Source organism: Choloepus didactylus, chromosome 2 (assembly GCF_015220235.1).
Source record: "Choloepus didactylus isolate mChoDid1 chromosome 2, mChoDid1.pri, whole genome shotgun sequence".
NCBI classification, from domain to species: Eukaryota; Metazoa; Chordata; class Mammalia; order Pilosa; family Megalonychidae; genus Choloepus; species Choloepus didactylus.
Genome location: NC_051308.1, coordinates 115,445,260 through 115,461,679, shown reverse-complemented (window position 1 = coordinate 115,461,679; position 16,420 = coordinate 115,445,260). Strand labels below are relative to the sequence as shown.

The following is a 16,420-nucleotide window of genomic DNA, read 5'->3' as shown; positions in this document are numbered from 1 at the left end:
GGAGCTCCCCCACCTCTTCCTAGTAACCTGAACCTCCCTGCCTGCTGATCCCTAGAGTATAAATAATCCCCTGATGAACTGGCAGTAACCCTTGGGAGTTAGCGCCAAGATTCCCACCCCATAGCCCAAGGAAGGAGGCAGGCAGAGTGGACAGAAGGGCCTTTATTTACAGGAAAGGGATAGATGAGGATTTAAGTCCAAGATTTCCAGCTCTAGTTGGAAAAGAGAAAGGCAGTGTTATCTCTTCTTTTGCTGGCGACCTGAAAAGAAAGAAGAGTAAGCACAAGTCTTCGTTCCATCTCTTGCCTTCTGCAGAGGCACCCTTCTCCTTTCCCAGTTCTTTAGCTAGATTCATAAAGGTAGTGTCTTGAGCCACCTGATAGGCCCACCTCACAATAAGAAAACAAGAAACCACACCACAAATAACAATACCATGCCTCCATGCAAATATCTCTAGCTTTCTTTCCACCTCTCCCCTGGTATATATTTGGGGCAGGGGACTTTTCCATCTACTTTCTGATCACTCATGGGATTTGAATTTTGAATATCTCTTTGTAGCACCCCAGGCTGTTTGACACTCAGTAAGCCTGCTTTCAGGCGGATCCACCAGCTTCTGTACCTCCTTACTCTCTCCCCCATGTGTCACATTTGCAGTCACTCACGTAGTTCATTGTTCCGGGTCATGGCTTGGGCTGCCCGAGCTCGTGGCCCCTGCTGTGTGAAGTGGTAGCCAAAGCGGACAATAGAGGGACACTGCTCTAGCATGGTGGCCATCTCCATCTCCACTGCATCACCAGGCCACTGGCGCTGAGGGAGGGAGAGGCAGAAGCTGTCAGCCATCCTCTCTGGGCTATATGCTGTTCCAAACCACAGACCCCTCTGGGAGGTCAAAGGGGCTTGGTTTTCCAGAATGGGTGACTGGACTTTCTGATTTGGCCCCCCTCAGAGATGATGAAGAAGAGAATTCAAATAAGATTAAATGAGATAGCTACCCAGTGGCTGGCTCAGGGAGGGAGCTCAGTGAGAGTCAACTGAATGCAAAGACCAGGGGAAGAAGATACTGACCTGGTTGTCTACACGGAGCTCAGTGAGTGTAGCATTTTCCCGAACTGCCTTCAGCACAGCCATGAGCCCTGTGCTGCTAATGAAGTTGGACTCGATGTTGAGGCTTTGGAGGCTACGATTCTCACGCAACATGCCAGCCACTGCCTGGGTAGTACGGACTTGAGTTAGAATTAGGGAACAGTTTCACAGATGACTGAGGAGAGAATAGGAGCAGGAGGGAAACAGCTCTGAGAATAGTCCTTGAGGAGCTGTAAGTGGGGCTAGAAGAGGATAGAAGTGAGGGTAGGTTTTAGGGGAAAGCAAGAGGATTAAGTGTGCGGTGGAGTTGGGGTGTTTGAACAGAGGATGTGGCTCTTTGGGAAAATGATCTGAGCATTGCAGAGTTGTGAACTGGAGGGCTGACGAAGAGAGCAGGATAGAAATAGCAACCCCCAGCTCATCGCTTTATGACAGCCCTACTGTCAAGATATGGGGAAAGCGCTGGGGATGTCAACAGCCTTACATTGGCAATGGGGTCACCACTCCTTGTGGCCACCAGACTGAAGCTCCGGATGTAGGTATTTGTCTTCATTGCTTCACACAGCTCAGTTAGCATGTGTATTGGGATGTCCTATCAACAGGAGAATGGGAAATTGTGGGCTGGAGGACTGGGATTTCAGCAGTTATCCTAGTATGGTTTGGAGGATTCTACTTACCTGTATATTATTGAGATTCACCTCCTCCAGCTCTTTGTCATTGCTTTGAATCTTCCTTAGAATCTCTTCAATGTTTGTGGGATTTGGGGGCTCATCTGGTACTGGCTTATACTTGTCAGGCTGTACCACACCTGGTGGTTTAGGGCAGGAAGGGAACCCCAACATGTCCCCCTAGCTCCCCATTGGTTCTCTTATCACTCATGCACTCATGCCCTTTGCTACCTTTCCTCAGACTCTGGGCCTGCTTGCCAAGATCCCTTGGGGGGCCACACTCCCCAAACACACTCACTGCTAATGCCTTCGGTGTTGCAGATTTCTCCACTGCAGATGGCATCGTAATATTGCTTGTTGCTCATCAGTGTGTACATGCCCAGAATTGCTAGAGAAGGTAAAGCAGAGGGGCCACAAGGAATGAGGAGAAGGGACCAGTCCAAGCAGCTCCCCACCCTAGTTATTCTGAATCTGGGGCAGCATTTTTAAAGTCTGACCCTTCCATGCCTCCAAAGAGGTTTTCCACCTTCCCGGGGCTCCAGGGTTTCCTTCCATAAATGCCCAAGGCAGTGGTTTTTAAAACATTGAGATAGGACTAAGGGAAGGTCCCTACAAAGCCACCAGAGGGTGAGGGAGTCTGCCAGAACCCTTTCCTGATTTTGATTTCAGCTAGAATAGTTCCACTTTTATTTGCTTTTATAATCCCTGTTAAAATTGTCCTTGGGGTATTAACTTATTCAGGTAAAAAACAAAGGCATTACTACATAAAAAAATAAAACAAGAAAAATTTTAAAAACCACTGCTTTAGAGACTTTTTCAGACCTCCACATCCTGGTTCAGGGCCTTCTCCAACAGGCCCATGCCATGGCTAGGATGCCCCTGTCCCTGGTCTTCCCATCCTCCTCATCCTCCCACAGCTGCCCACCTGCAATATCACACATTTCAGCGTCTGTGGCATTGGCCAATGCCTCCTCCAGCTCAGGTTCCAGGGTGATCTGCTCCTCTGCTGGGATTTCCCTCTTGGGCTGAATATAGGGTTTCCCTGATGGGGAGATGAAGAATGGTTCAGGAAGAGGCCATTTCTCCCAAGGTCCTGGCCTCTAGCTTCCTTTCCTTCTCTGGGAGTTGGAATGCTGGGGTCACTAGGGAATAATGGAAAGCCTGGGTCCTCTACAAGCTCAGTAATCACTACCCCTGGGTTCCCTGCTCTCTCGTAAGAAGAGTGCAAGCCTAGCATATAGGCATCAGGGCACCAGGGTCCCTGGGCAACTAGGAGCTGGAAGGTAAGAAGGAAGCTGGAGGGTGGACGTGTGAAAGATAGTCATTTGGGTTCTGGGAGGCTTGGAACCCATACCCTTCTTCTCGCCTGTGAAGGGCACCAAGTCATCACGCTCTTTGACCTCTAGTGCCTGTTGCTCCAGGTATTGCAAAAGGGCATCTCGGTCCAGTGGCCCGGTAGGGCTCTTCTTTGTCTGGTCACGTTGTCTTAGTCCAGCTGGCAGGAGCAGGTTCTTAGGGATGAGTTTTGGGGAGCAAGTCAGACCTCCTTTCTGACCTGGGGCACCTCTAGGGTTCCCTAAAACATCTCCAGACACCACTTCCCTGACTCTCTTGGGACTCCAGACCCTCTTCGTAGCCCTGGACTCAGCCACCCAGGACCCAGTACCCTTCCCAAATGCCTGGGGACCACCCCTGGTTCCCTGTGGATGGTCTGGACTCTCCGCTGGAACCTCTACCTCGGGGTCCATCTCTTGCAGCTCGCAGTCCAGCTGCTCTAGTTCCTCAGGGCTCAAGGTCCTTAGGATTTCATCTTCATCTATGTCTCTGTATTTCTCCAGTTCCTTCTGATACGATGACATGGTGGCCCCCACCCCCTCCCCACAGTGTGGAGCTCACAGAGCCTGGGGATATGAGGAAAGTGGTTGAACAGTGGAAGAAATACATACACACAGTAGGGACACAAAGAGACCAGCCAAGGAGGCAGAACAAGGACCTGGATGCCTTGGAGCTTAGAAATCTAGTTGGGATGGGAGAATGGGGGAAGAAAGTTAGGTGGTTTGGAGCCAGAACCAGACCTCCTTCTTCCGACTTCCCTAGATTCCAGTCACTGGATGGGGATCCAAGGCATCCAGGTTGAGTTTGCCCTCTCACTGCATGACAGATCTCTTGGCAGCAACTGTCCCCTATAACCTCGCCGGTCAGTACCTTTTGCTCTAGCACAGCTGTTGGGGGGGCCCTGCCAGAACAGCTGGCCCTATGCCTGATTCCCATTGAAAGGAAAGGGGGGAAGGCAGGGAGCTTCAGGGAAATTCCTCCTCTCTTCCCCATAATCCTACCTTTCTCCAAAACTGGTTAAGCAGAAAAAGGATTGGGGGGGGAGGGGACAGTTCTTTTGCCCTATCCCCATTTCATCTTTTATTGTAGGGGGATCAAGACTTGATTCTTATGTTTGCTAAAATTCTAAACCCTAAGGGAAAGCAAAGGTTCAGAGTCTAGGGATCTTTGAGGTTAGGGGCAGGGTGATACAGCCTCAGAAGGCCTTATCACCCATTATTTGTTCCTGACTTTGGAGAAGGTGATACCAGACTAATGGGTGGGAAATGCCTTATAAATGAGATAAAGTTTCTCTAAAAACAGTGAGAGGATTAAACTTGCACAATCTTTTACAATATGAAAAATACACATAAGCTGCACATACACACCATGCTGAATATGAATCATCCACAAAGTGTGAGACACTTACAGTGATAATATATACCCTATACAGTTAAGGGACAAGACGGACAGTATCAGAAACATACACAGTGTGAAAGAGGCACGCTCCATATCGTTCCCAATAGGAGCCACTCTCTCCTCCCATCCCACAAGGCTCTCATCCATAAACCCCCTGCCTTCCCCACCTACCAGTCCTGGTGGCCACTTCCCTTCTCACCTCCCTTTTTGTCGGTCTGTCTGTTCTGGTGGAGCACTGTCCCAGCAGCAGGAGGAGCCTGGTGCCGGGGAGAGGGTGGAGGAACAGTGAGCTCAGCATTTTATTATTTTAGATCTGGCCAGGTGGGGGGTAGTGGGAGATCACATAAACACAACCCCCATACCCTGCCCAACCCTGAGAGCCTCTAGTGGCCACTAACAGCCATGGCATCTCCTCCCATTCTCTTCATACAAGCCCCAGTCCCAGACACTGGTCCTAAGAGAATCAGATAGTTACTACTTATTTAGTACCTGCTGTATCCAAAGCAGTTTTCTGGGATGAAAAGGTAAATATTAGGATTTTGTTTTGGTGTCTGTTTTTATGGCATTTTTAATCTACTTGAAATATATAATAAAAAGAAACCATGAATCATAAAAGAATCATCATAAATGCTATCAAAAATAAAGACCCATATATACTTAGGCATTCACAAACAAATACTTCTTGCTCCCAACCCTATAGAAGACACAAGACAAAAGGGACCTTTCTATTTTGTTAGATTAAAACTCACAAAACCAGCAGGAACTAGAAGGGAAGATGGGAAAAGAAATAAAGAAGAGTGTTGGGCAATGATCAGAGGTGACAGAGGGGAGAAACATGGAGAGAAGAGGTAACATCAAGAGCCCCAAATCAGGGCAGGAAATTGATTTCTAAGGACTAGACATTTTTTCATTTGATGACGATTTTCTGGCGCAAGGCTCGGGGCCCAGGGCCAGGGAGGGGCTCGGGAGGTGGTGGGCCAGGGCCCAAGGCTGAGGCAGTGGGCGGCAGTCCATGGGCAGTGATATACTTCTTGTAGGCTTCACGGATGATCTTGAAGGCTCGAGCAGTGGCATATGGTATGTCTGTAACAGGATCCCGGTATAGGGCCGGGCGATGGGTCACAGGACAGACCTCCCGAATAGGGACCTTTGGGGGCCGTCCTTGGGGGAACCATTCCTCAAATGTTGCATCATCACTAAAAGTGATGAAGGTACGTGAGCAGCGAGCTGGGGGAATGACCTGTCCAGTCCCGGCATGAGGAGTCAATGTAGATGCTGTGGGAGCAGGATCTAGTCTGAGGGCAAAACACAGAGAAAAACACAAAGAGCTGAGAAGTCAACAGATGCAAAAAGAAAGATCAAAGAAGTGAGGAAAGAGAAAAAGGAGGCAAATGATAGGGAACAGTCAGAGAGAATCTACAAAGTGATAGGGGAAAAGAAAGCTGAGCTAGAAGGAAAATCAGGAAAGAAAGGGAGAAGTGAGGGGCTAAAAGACAAAGAAATAAGGAGCTGAAAGACGAAAGGAATTTGAAAGATATCCAAGTATTAGGGAGATCTTGTGTAAGGAAAACAAGTGAAACAGGGCTGAGAAGACACAAGCTGAATATGGAAGGAAGAAACTTCTCTTCTTTGGTCCCCCGGAGATTCACTCACCCTTCTACATCGACATTCTCTTCCTTGGGGCCTGCCTCCCCAACAAGTGGCACTGTCACAGAATGATAGGTGATTATGGGCCCAGGGCACTTCCGCTTCTTATGAACCTGCTTCTTTTTGTCAGCCTCGAGCCGCTCATATGTCTCTTCAGGGTCAAAAGGAAGGAATGAAGGAATGGTCAGATTCCCTTCTGCCCATCCCCATTTTCTCCCATAATCTCTCAATTATCTCCCTAGCCATCTAGTCACTATCTATCCAAACAGACTATGGAAAGTCCCTTAGGCCTTTGAACACCTCCAATTTTATAAGTTTGATAACTGATACATTCTCTCTACCCCTTATTTCGTAAGTATACTTAGTTCCTCACCCACTAAGAACTGTAGGACCTCTTTTGATGGTGAACCTGTTCATTCTCCCACAGATATACTGGAATCTCTTCTACAAAGGCCATGTTAACTCATTCCCTTCCAAGGCAGCTCATTACAACTTTAGGCATCTCTATTTCATTAGAGTTTTTGCTTATTTTGAGCTGAAATATATTTCCTAATGATATTGTTTTACCTTTTAACGTCATAAAGGACATGAGTCTGATCTGCCTTCCACATGACAGTCCTCTCAACAGTTGAACTTAGTGTCTGTGTCTTCACTGAGTCCTCTTCAGGTTGATCACAACATTTATTTCATTGAACCACTCCTCATATGACATGGTTTTCAGTCTACTTCCCTCCAACGTACCCAGTATACACTCCTATTACTGTACTTATTGCAGTCTACAGCAGAGGTTGCAACCTGGGAGCCCACTTACATGTTTTGATTGACTCAAATAGTGTTTTAAAGAAAAATATGAATTAATTGCTGATATTTAAAAATTAGGAAACTGCATTTAAATATGAAGACTTCTGGACCCTCTTGAAAAATAAGAACATCTGGCAACCCTGGGTCTACATTCTCACATGGCGACAATTGGCTAGACCTAAGCAATTGCTCCTCCTTTCAGACACTCCTCTCCAATTCATCACAGTCCTTCTGGCTGACTGCACTATTGATGTTACCTGGCCTGGACTCTGACTTGCTATACCGCAATTTATTGCTGATATGTTTCTTCTTTAAGGGCAGTGACTGCAACTCATAGTACCTACCTATTATCAGAGTCATGTAGTGTTCTAGCACATTATAGGCATTCAATAAATATTTGTTAAGGAATAATTAGATCAAAATATTCCTGGTCCCTCTCTCTCTGGCTAAGCCAACTTGAAAGGTGAAATCACTGCCCTCCCCCCTACGTGGGATCAGACACCCAGGGGAGTGAATCTCCCTGGCAACGTGGAATATGACTCCCGGGGAGGAATGTAGACCCGGCATCGTGGGACGGAGAACATCTTCTTGACCAAAAGGGGGATGTGAAAGGAAATGAAATAAGCTTCAGTGGCAGAGAGATTCCAAAACGAGCCGAGAGATCACTCTGGTGGGCACTCTTACGCACACTTTAGACAACCCTTTTTAGGTTCTAAAGAATTGGGGTAGCTGGTGGTGGATACCTGAAACTATCAAACTACAACCCAGAACCCATGAATCTTGAAGACAGTTGTATAAAAATGTAGCTTATGAGGGGTGACAATGGGATTGGGAAAGCCATAAGGACCAAACTCCACTTTGTCTAGTTTATGGATGGATGTGTAGAAAAGTAGGGGAAGGAAACAAACAGACAAAGGTACCCAGTGTTCTTTTTTACTTCAATTGCTCTTTTTCACTTTAATTATTATTCTTGTTATTTTTGTGTGTGTGCTAATGAAGGTGTCAGGGATTGATTTAGGTGATGAATGTACAACTATGTAATGGTACTGTAAACAATCGAAAGTACAATTTGTTTTGTATGACTGCGTGGTATGTGAATATATCTCAATAAAATGATGATAAAAAAAAAATATATATATATATTCCTGGTCCCTTTCCTGTGAATGAACTCCAAATTTCTGGTCCTTCTTAAATGTGGGAGAGTGTATATGTGAACACAATCCTCTAGATAAAGTCTGACCAGAAGATTTCCTTTGTAAACCGTTCCAGGGATTTAACCTCTTTGGTACTTCAATTCTGGTGGGTAATGTTGCTTTCTCTCTCCTGACTCAATCTCCAACCCCTCCTCTTTTCAAGAAAACTTTCCTGTACCTTCTGGAATTCTGGCTGTATAATCAGAAAACTCACCTGTATCTTCAGGCTCCTCACTCAGCATTCCTTCCACAGCTTGTCTTACCTGATACCTGACTACCTGCTGAGGCCACCACTCTCCCCACTGCCCTCTGGTAGAGGCTGCTCGTTTTTCACATCCCACACAGGATATGCCTGTGTCCTATTGAGCTCTATCCCGGAGCTTTTAGATCACTACTCCTCCATCCACCTGCAAATTCCCTTCTGAGACTTGTGCCAACAGTCCAGCTTACATTCCCATCCTCCTAGTCACCAGTCATAGTCACTCCTTCACTCCCTGAAGGCTTTGGTACTAGTTTCCACTCTTCCTCTCCACTCCAACTCCCATCATCCTAGGTCACCCTGGTGACTACCAAGTCCACATGGGCAGCCTCTTTGACATCCCATCCCCGGTTTCTTTGCCGCCTCATCTCTAACAACCTTCTTACGCACTACTCTTCAGTTAGTTACTCCATTCTATTACAGCTACAATCTAGACTTTGTCATTGCTTTAAAGTGTGCCAACTCAAAATATTAAAATCATATGTCCCAGCCTCTGACCACAACATTCTATTTTTCTGGTCTATTTGCTCCACTCCTCTTGATATCCCTGTGTTCTTCTACTTTTCAGTATCCCTAGTGCATGGATCCTTCCTCATTCTCCCTATCCATCAGCCCCCTCCAGCCTTTATTTTCCTTTTTCAGTCCAGCTTAGATTATTCCTCAATCTATCATTTCAGTCATTCTCTTGTCAATAATCTAAACTCCCTTGCCCAGATCTGGACTGCTGAGTGCTACTGGAGAAAAATGACTTGTACCATTATAAATTCATGGTCACAAACTTCAACAGGTCCCCTAACATTGCCAGATAATCCTAGCTCAACACATATTTCAAACACCCTTTACTCTCCCAAACTTCCAACCCTACTCCCAACATTTCACAGATGATAGTATCTTCTTCCCACTAGATGAGAACCACTATGACGTCCTGCTCTGGATTTACAAAGCTACGACTACAAGTCATTCATCCTTTCTCCCCTCCCCTCTCATCTTAGGCCAATTCACCCACCCGTGCTCTAACTCTCACTCCTGCCTTCTATTTTCTCTAAAAACCTACACTATTCATTATTCCTTCTTTCTTCTCTGTCAAAAACTCTTGAAGCTGCTTCTCACCAAAGATATTTAAAATAAAATAAAACAAAACAAAAACAACTCTACCTTGATCCCGGGTCCAACGACAGCTTCTCTTCTCTCTCCTACCCTTCACAGCTCTTCAAACCACTTCAATAGGGCATGGACCACAAAAAGTGTCGCTAAGTTCATTTCTGACCTTCATGTCACCAAAATCAATAGACACTTCTCAGTTCTCCTCTTAATCAGCATCTTGACTGCATTCAACAACCTTACTCTTTCTTGAAATATTCTCTTTCCTTGGCATCCTTAACACAAACTCTCCTGGATTTCTCCAACTCCCTGGCCACTCCTCCACGGTTGTACACCCAATAGCATATAAACGGAAGAGATTTTCAAGAATAATTTTTACTTTAAAGCAATTTATCATAAGAAATGACTGACCACTGAATTTCCAATTCTCATGATTATCATTAAAATCAGGTTATTATCACCCCATTTTGTAAACAAGGAAAGCAAGATGCAAATGTGTTAAGTAATCTGCCTACAGTCTTATAGCAAGTGAACAGCAGAACCAGAATTTGAACTCAGTTCTATACAACTTTTAACACCAAAATGCCTCAATACAGCTTGTTCTTCAAACACCTCACAACTACCTTGTCCCTTGCTCCCAATCACCTACTCTCTCTATTTCATTCTCCTGATTCCCTTGTCTCAAATCCCCATCTCTCCAGTTCTGGTCCTCCAGGTTTTACAGCTTTCTCATGCTCCTTAGCCCTACTACCCACTGTTTCTGAAACCACAGACTGACCCAGTGAACGCAGATTGAGCTCCTCTGTGATCTTGGCCTCCCTGAGCAGCTCCTCCTGGGTCAGTGGTCGCTCACAGTGGGGACCCTTTCGCCGCCGTGACTGGCCCTGCCTCTCCTGTACCCGGAGGAATGTCTGTCGTGTATGCTCAGCTGTGGACTGACGCATGGACTTCCGACCTAGGAAGAAAATCAGATAGGAAGAAATCTTTGAACTTTTATATCTTTTTTAAATTTTTAAACTATTTTTTTTGGAAATGATTTCAAATTTACCAAAAAGTTGCAAGAACAGTAAAAAGAATACCCATATATACTTTACCTAGATCACAGACTGTTAACATTTTGCCCCGTTTACTCTCTGCAAGTGTGTGTATGTTTTTTTTTTCAGAAAAAAAAGGGTTAAGTTGTACAAATCATAGCCTTTTACCCCTAAAATACTTCAGTGTATATTTCCTAAGGATAAGAATATTCTTTTCATAATCATAATATTCCTTACAAAACCATAATAAATAAATTTCAGTAAATATAACACTGATACAGTACTTTATCATCCATATTTCAATTCTGTCAACTGACACTCTAATATCTCTTATAGCATTTTTACTTTCTCCATTACAGGATCTAGTCCAGAATCATATATTGCATTTAGTTATTACATCTCTTTGGTTTCATTTAATCTGAAACAGTTTCTAAGCCTTTGTCTTTTATGACACTGACCCCTAACCACCTCCTTCAAAGGAAGCCTACTCATTATAGTTGCAGTCTCTTGCCTCCTTTATAACTAGTCAAGAGGCTTTTCCCTTAATAAACTTTGCACTAAAAGTCTGATTAGTTATACTAATAGAAGGAAACAGATCAACAAACCTTACGAATGTAATTTTTACTAGCTTGCCAATGCTTATTTTTTTCTCTCAATGACAAAAGATTTATCTTCCTGTGACTTGCCAAAACTAATATTAAAAATAATTAGTAACCTTTCAATTTGAGAACATTCCAAAACTAAACTGAGTTGCAAAAGAAAACTAGTTTGTCTGCAACCCAGTAGCCTTGACTCTTGAAGATAACTGTATAGCAATGTAGCTTACAAGGGGTGACAGCTGTGGCTGTGAACGCCTTGTGGATCACACTCCCCTTACTCAGTGTATGGATGGATGAGTATAAAAATGGGAACAAAAAACTAAATGAAAAATAGGGTGGGGGGGTGATTTGAGTACTTTTTTACTTTTATTTTTTATTCTTATTTTTACTTTTTCTGGTACAAGGAAAATGTACAAAAAATAGATTGGGGTGATGAATGCACAACTATATGATGATCCTGTGAACAACTGATAGTATACTTTGGATGACTGTATGGTATGTGAATACATCTCAATAAAATTAAAAAAAAAACAGTCAAAAAATACAGAAAAGAAAACTAGTTTCAGATAAATGTAAGCAGGTAAGTTTTTTTAATCTCAATGGATTAAAAATAAACAAATTGGATAATCTGTGCCTTTATGCATATCTATGGGCTATACATACGTTTTTTTTCTCATCTCACAAATCGGGCTATAAATCCTCTAGGAAAACTCTCTTCTTCCTACTGATACTAAACCTTAATATTAAGGCTTTGCATTCTAGGAGTGCTGAGGAAATTCTGTACTTTTAGTACTGATAGTTATCAGATCCTAGTCCCCATATCATCTGTCTTCTAGTGTTAGAAGTAGATAGTATTACCTCTTTCCAAAGTCAGTCTGTGGGAAGACAGGTTACCCCATACCCCCAAATATCCCTACTCACTGTCAGAACCATCATCTTGTAGTTCCAGCGGCAGCAGTGCCTTCTCTTCTCGGGCCTTCTGAGAGCTACCAGCTGGGGTGCTGACCTTTCGAGGCCTCAAGCTCTTGAGAGGCTCCTGGGAACAGATTGGAATCAGAGACCAAGGAACAGAAGAGATAGGGAGGAAGGTGAGGATCTTAAGAACAGAAAACTAGCACTGTAAGAAGTAGTGTGGTGTGGGGAGTACGGGGATTTGATGAAGGGAGAACAGGAATTAAAAGGTCCAAGAAAACCAGAATGCACCCTGTACCTTATAGGCCTTGGTGACTACTCGGCGTTTCCTTCTTGGCTCTTCTGCTTCTCCATCACTGGATGGTTCATCCCCTTCATCAATGTCAAAGTCAGAGTCCACTTCGTCTTCTGTGTCTGACTGGTCCCCTTGATACTCATCATCTCCTGATTCCTGAGGACACAGGGAGATGAGGGCTGGCATTGGCATTACCAGTGCCCAACCAGGAAGAACAGAATCTCTTTATTTTCCTGCTACCCATCCCAGCTCTGGCAAGAAGACTTCCTAACTGGCCTTTGGCTCCAGTACCACCCACTCCCAACATTAATTGATTGCCCTTTATCTACAGTATGGTCACCTATGTTAAGTACTAGGCAATAAGGGATATAGTTTGATCTCTACCTTGGGGGTGGGGGTGGTCACAGTCTAGTAGAGAACAGGACATAATCATAAAAAGAAAAGTTTTAATACAAGGAAACACAAAGTACCAAATGGCAATAAAATGTGAAGAGTTCAGTGGAAGGTATACTTGCTTTGGGTTGGCAGTATGGGAAGGTCGAACTTTAGACTTTAATCCTTTAGATCAGGGTTGGCAAGCTTTTTCTGGAACAGGCCATATAGAAACTAGTTGTGGGTTGGATATGGCCTGTGGGCCATAGTTTGCTGAACCCTGCTTTAGACTCTAAAGGATGAAGAGGATTTCAGCCATGGTTTAAAACTCTGGGAGTATTTACACAGCTAAGAGCAAAGAAGAAATCATGGGCAGATGGAATGGCAGAAACAAAGATGCAGAAGCAGGAATGAATATAGAATGTTTATGGAATAAGGAGTTTGACCTAAGCAAAGCAAAGGGTTTGTCTCTGGTAAGAAGTTTTCCTAGCTGATTGCTTTTGGCTCCAGCACAGCCTCCTTCCAACATTAATTGATTACTCTTCAGAACTGTAAGATTTGAAAAGGAGGCTGCATTCTGTCTATGGCGAAGCTTAGATCTCAGGCTGATAAACCTATGATTTTTAACCTGCAGGCCAGTGATTCTCAATCCCTTCCATCCCCTTACTTGTCCCAACACTCACAATCAGTAAATTAGTACTGATTTAGTAAAGTTACTGAGAGAAATGTCTCATTCCTCAGGTGTGTTGGGTCAGTAAAAGAGTTGGGTACTACTACAATGGGTAACAGAGAGTCACTGAAGATTTAGGGGAGGGGAAAACTGTGTACAAAAGGGTGTTTCAGAAAGTTCTGGAGGTGGTTAGATGGGCTGGAAAAGAGAGCCTAAAGTATAGCCTAGACTTGAGGTGATGCAGGTTACGGTTAAAATGGCAGCCACAATGGAAAGGAACAAAAAGCACTTTGGGGAAGAATCTACAAGGCTGGGGAGCACCTCAAACATGTGGCTCTCTTTTCAATAGTTGATGCAGACTAATGGGATAATCTTGGTACACATGCTGCCAAAGCAAGCAAACAATAGATGCACAACACTCCAAGCTAGCGAGAGTTCAATCTTGCACTGATGACCATCATTTCTTCCCAAGTGATGTTTGTGAAAGACAGCCTGGGAACACATTAACCCTCTGAGCTCTAACCTGATATTAAGTCATATCACTAGAGGGTAGTAATTCAACTACACATTAGCTTAATGCTTAATGAAACGCTTTCACTAACTTATGGGTTTAAGACCATTCCTTTGGCTTTTATTTGAGGGTCCTAAACAGACATGACTAGACAAGAGAATGTTTTCACATCATTACAAAACTCCTGTTACTTTATATATCATATATACATACACACACACACATATATATGAATGCAATGATAAATTCCTCCTAAGATTTAATGCCGAATAAGTTTGTCACTCTTGATAAACTCATATGCTTCTTTCTTACAAAAAAAGAAAGAAATTCAGGGTTTGGCTGCCAGGAAGCTCACAGCTAAATTTAATACCAATTGCTATTACCATTTTAGCATAGGCTCCTGGTACAATTACTTCTCATCTGTCTCTATTTTTACTGTTTCTACTTTTTGTTTATAGTGTAAGCCTTCTTAAACCCTTTTTGGAAGCATGATAGGTACATATTAAATAACTACTCCTAAAATGACAGGAATAGGAAAATGGAGAGGGGGAACTAGCTTTGTAGGAGGGATGAGACAGTTCTATTTTAAGCCATTTGGTTAGGGTTGTGTAAGTAATGATTCTCAGTCACCTAGTACTGTGGATTTTAGTTCTTTAATTTGTATTGAATCTTCTAGTCCATGTTTCTCCATTTCCTCTGCTACAAACTCAGTTCAGGCCACCATCATCTCTTTCTTGCTTGGATTCTACCTAATCTTGTTTCCCTGCTACCTAATCTTGTTTGCCCCTTTCAAACCATTCTCCTCATTACAAAGTGATCTTTTTAATGTACAAATTTGATCATGGAATTTTGATGAATCTTCTCAGTCCTCTGGTTGAAGAGCAAAACTCCTTACCATGGATCACAAGGTCCTACATGATTTAACCCATGCCTACTCCCTCCAGCCTTACCAATCTGCATTCTCCTTCATGCTCTGGAGAATGACTTGCAGATTCCAGGCCAGACCAGGATCTCAGTGCCTTTACATACTCCACTCCATGCCCTCCGGAGACTAACCATTCCCTATGCCTTCCTCCCAGCCCTACTGCTCTTCATTCAGTCAAGACCTACTTTTCAAACTGTCCTCAACTTAAACATCAGACCCCCTGGGATCTCTATCCCAAACAACAATCCTGGCTTCTATGTGATACCACAGCATTCTATGCTTACCTCTTATTTCAGCACTTATCACACAATATTTTAACTGTTCCCTCACTGGGATATGGAATATGAAAGAAAAGAGCAGTGTTTTTAATACTGTCTATTTCTCTAGAGCTTATTACAGTGCTTGGCATGTTCTGGGTACTCAGTACATAATGAATGGATAGATTCAGTCAATAAAAATTTAATGATTGCCAACCCAGTCCAGACACTGGACTAGCCACTGGATTTTTACTGTCGAACGTAGACCATCTCTCATCTCACGGAGTTTACAATCTAATAGGAAAGCATAAACATGTAAGCAAACCAAATCCAATTACAAATTGAGATATGTTCTATGATGGAAACAAATGGGGATACTTTTACGACAGTCAAGGAAGGGCTATCTCAGGCGATACTGAGACTTTGAAGGTGAAAAAGGAGTGAGCTAAACCCCGCTAATCATGAGGCAGGGTCCTTTCTATACTGCAGGTGAATAACCAGGCAGTGGACCAAGGAGTATATATCGAGTGACTACGATGTGCGTTGCGTGTGCTAGACGTCAGAAGTGGGGTGAGAGATGAAACTAGAGAAGTACACACTTGGTTTCTGCCATACTCTAGGGTCTCCCTCCAAGAGCCTCTCCGTCCCTGACCCCATCAACCCCTTCCAGGGTTCTCCCTTCTAGGATTCGACGGTATTCCCCAATCCCCCTCCCCCGACTTCCCCACCCCGACAGGAGTATAAGCTTCCAGGGCTTCTCTCTCTATTTCCCGCTCCCCTCTTTGTCCGGGGTTTCTCCCTTCAGGACTCCACTTTTCGCTTCCTCCCCTCCCTCTTCCTGGGCCCGGCTCTTGCCTCTGTGAAACCCCCATAAGTCGTCTGGTAGAATTCATCTTCCTCCTCTGCCTCCAGGAGCCCAGAAAGCCGGTTCCCCGCAGTCTTCCGAGGGGCCCGGCCCCCAGCCAAACTCATATTGCCCACCGAGACTGCGCCGCCACCAGCATCTCCTCACCCAGCTCGGTTTTCGGAGCTCGGCGCTCGACACCACTACCTGCGGCTGGCCGCGGGCGGCGGAAACGGAGCGTTTACAGTCAGAAGCAGTAGAGCTTCGAGGAGCTCCTAGCTCCGCCCCCTAGGCCTAGCTTGACTCTTCATCCCCGCCCACTCCGAAGTAGACACTCCACACCCCCTGCCGTAGTGCGGGCCGAGGTGTGGAAGGTTGGACTTGGTGATACTGACGCCCCACCTACTACCATAAGTCCTAAATTTGGGAGTCATCCAGTTTTCTTTTAGAAGAGGTCATTTTCCCTCTGTTCCAGTTGGTTTTCCACTCTGTTGCCAGTAGGAACCTTTCTGAAAA

General features: G+C 44.4%; 2 protein-coding genes across 3 annotated transcripts; both read right to left on the bottom strand.

Annotated features, from left to right (window-relative positions):
- Positions 1–147: 147 nt before the first annotated feature.
- Positions 148–4,887, bottom strand: TMOD4 (tropomodulin 4). Its single transcript, XM_037826019.1, has 9 exons — positions 3,488–4,887; positions 3,106–3,262; positions 2,677–2,793; positions 2,050–2,139; positions 1,761–1,891; positions 1,568–1,675; positions 1,066–1,209; positions 663–807; positions 148–260 (listed from the first exon to the last, which is right to left on the bottom strand). Exons 1-9 carry the CDS (start codon positions 3,608–3,610, stop codon positions 238–240), a joined length of 1,038 nt encoding a protein of 345 aa, XP_037681947.1. The 5' UTR covers positions 3,611–4,887; the 3' UTR covers positions 148–237.
- A 147-nt stretch (positions 4,888–5,034) lies between these two features.
- VPS72 (vacuolar protein sorting 72 homolog) lies at positions 5,035–16,097 on the bottom strand. 2 transcript variants are annotated; one of them, XM_037826016.1, is made up of 6 exons: positions 15,916–16,097; positions 12,329–12,481; positions 12,040–12,154; positions 10,264–10,440; positions 6,138–6,282; positions 5,035–5,779 (listed from the first exon to the last, which is right to left on the bottom strand). In XM_037826016.1, the coding sequence occupies exons 1-6, from the start codon at positions 16,030–16,032 to the stop codon at positions 5,392–5,394; spliced, it is 1,095 nt and encodes a 364-aa protein (XP_037681944.1). In that variant the 5' UTR covers positions 16,033–16,097; the 3' UTR covers positions 5,035–5,391. The 2 variants fall into 2 exon arrangements, 1 of the variants encoding a protein (XP_037681944.1); XR_005215236.1 differs by lacking the exon at positions 5,035–5,779 and adding an exon at positions 9,540–9,651 and having other exon boundaries at positions 6,148–6,282.
- Positions 16,098–16,420: the final 323 nt, after the last annotated feature.

Excerpts from the sequence above, each read along its gene's own strand:
- TMOD4 (XM_037826019.1), bottom strand. The coding sequence starts at position 3,610 with ATGTCATCGTATCAGAAGGAACTGGAGAAATACAGAGACATAGATGAA. Across the intron at positions 3,263-3,487 it reads TGCAAGAGATGGACCCCGAG|AACCTGCTCCTGCCAGCTGG; the intron begins GTAGAGGTTCCA and ends CTCATCCCTAAG. Across the intron at positions 808-1,065 it reads AGCTCCGTGTAGACAACCAG|CGCCAGTGGCCTGGTGATGC; the intron begins GTCAGTATCTTC and ends TCCCTCCCTCAG.
- VPS72 (XM_037826016.1), bottom strand. The coding sequence starts at position 16,032 with ATGAGTTTGGCTGGGGGCCGGGCCCCTCGGAAGACTGCGGGGAACCGG. Across the intron at positions 6,283-10,263 it reads GCTCAATCTGCGTTCACTGG|AGACATATGAGCGGCTCGAG; the intron begins GTCAGTCTGTGG and ends TTGACCCTGAAG. Across the intron at positions 5,780-6,137 it reads GAGAATGTCGATGTAGAAGG|ACTAGATCCTGCTCCCACAG; the intron begins GTGAGTGAATCT and ends TTTTGCCCTCAG.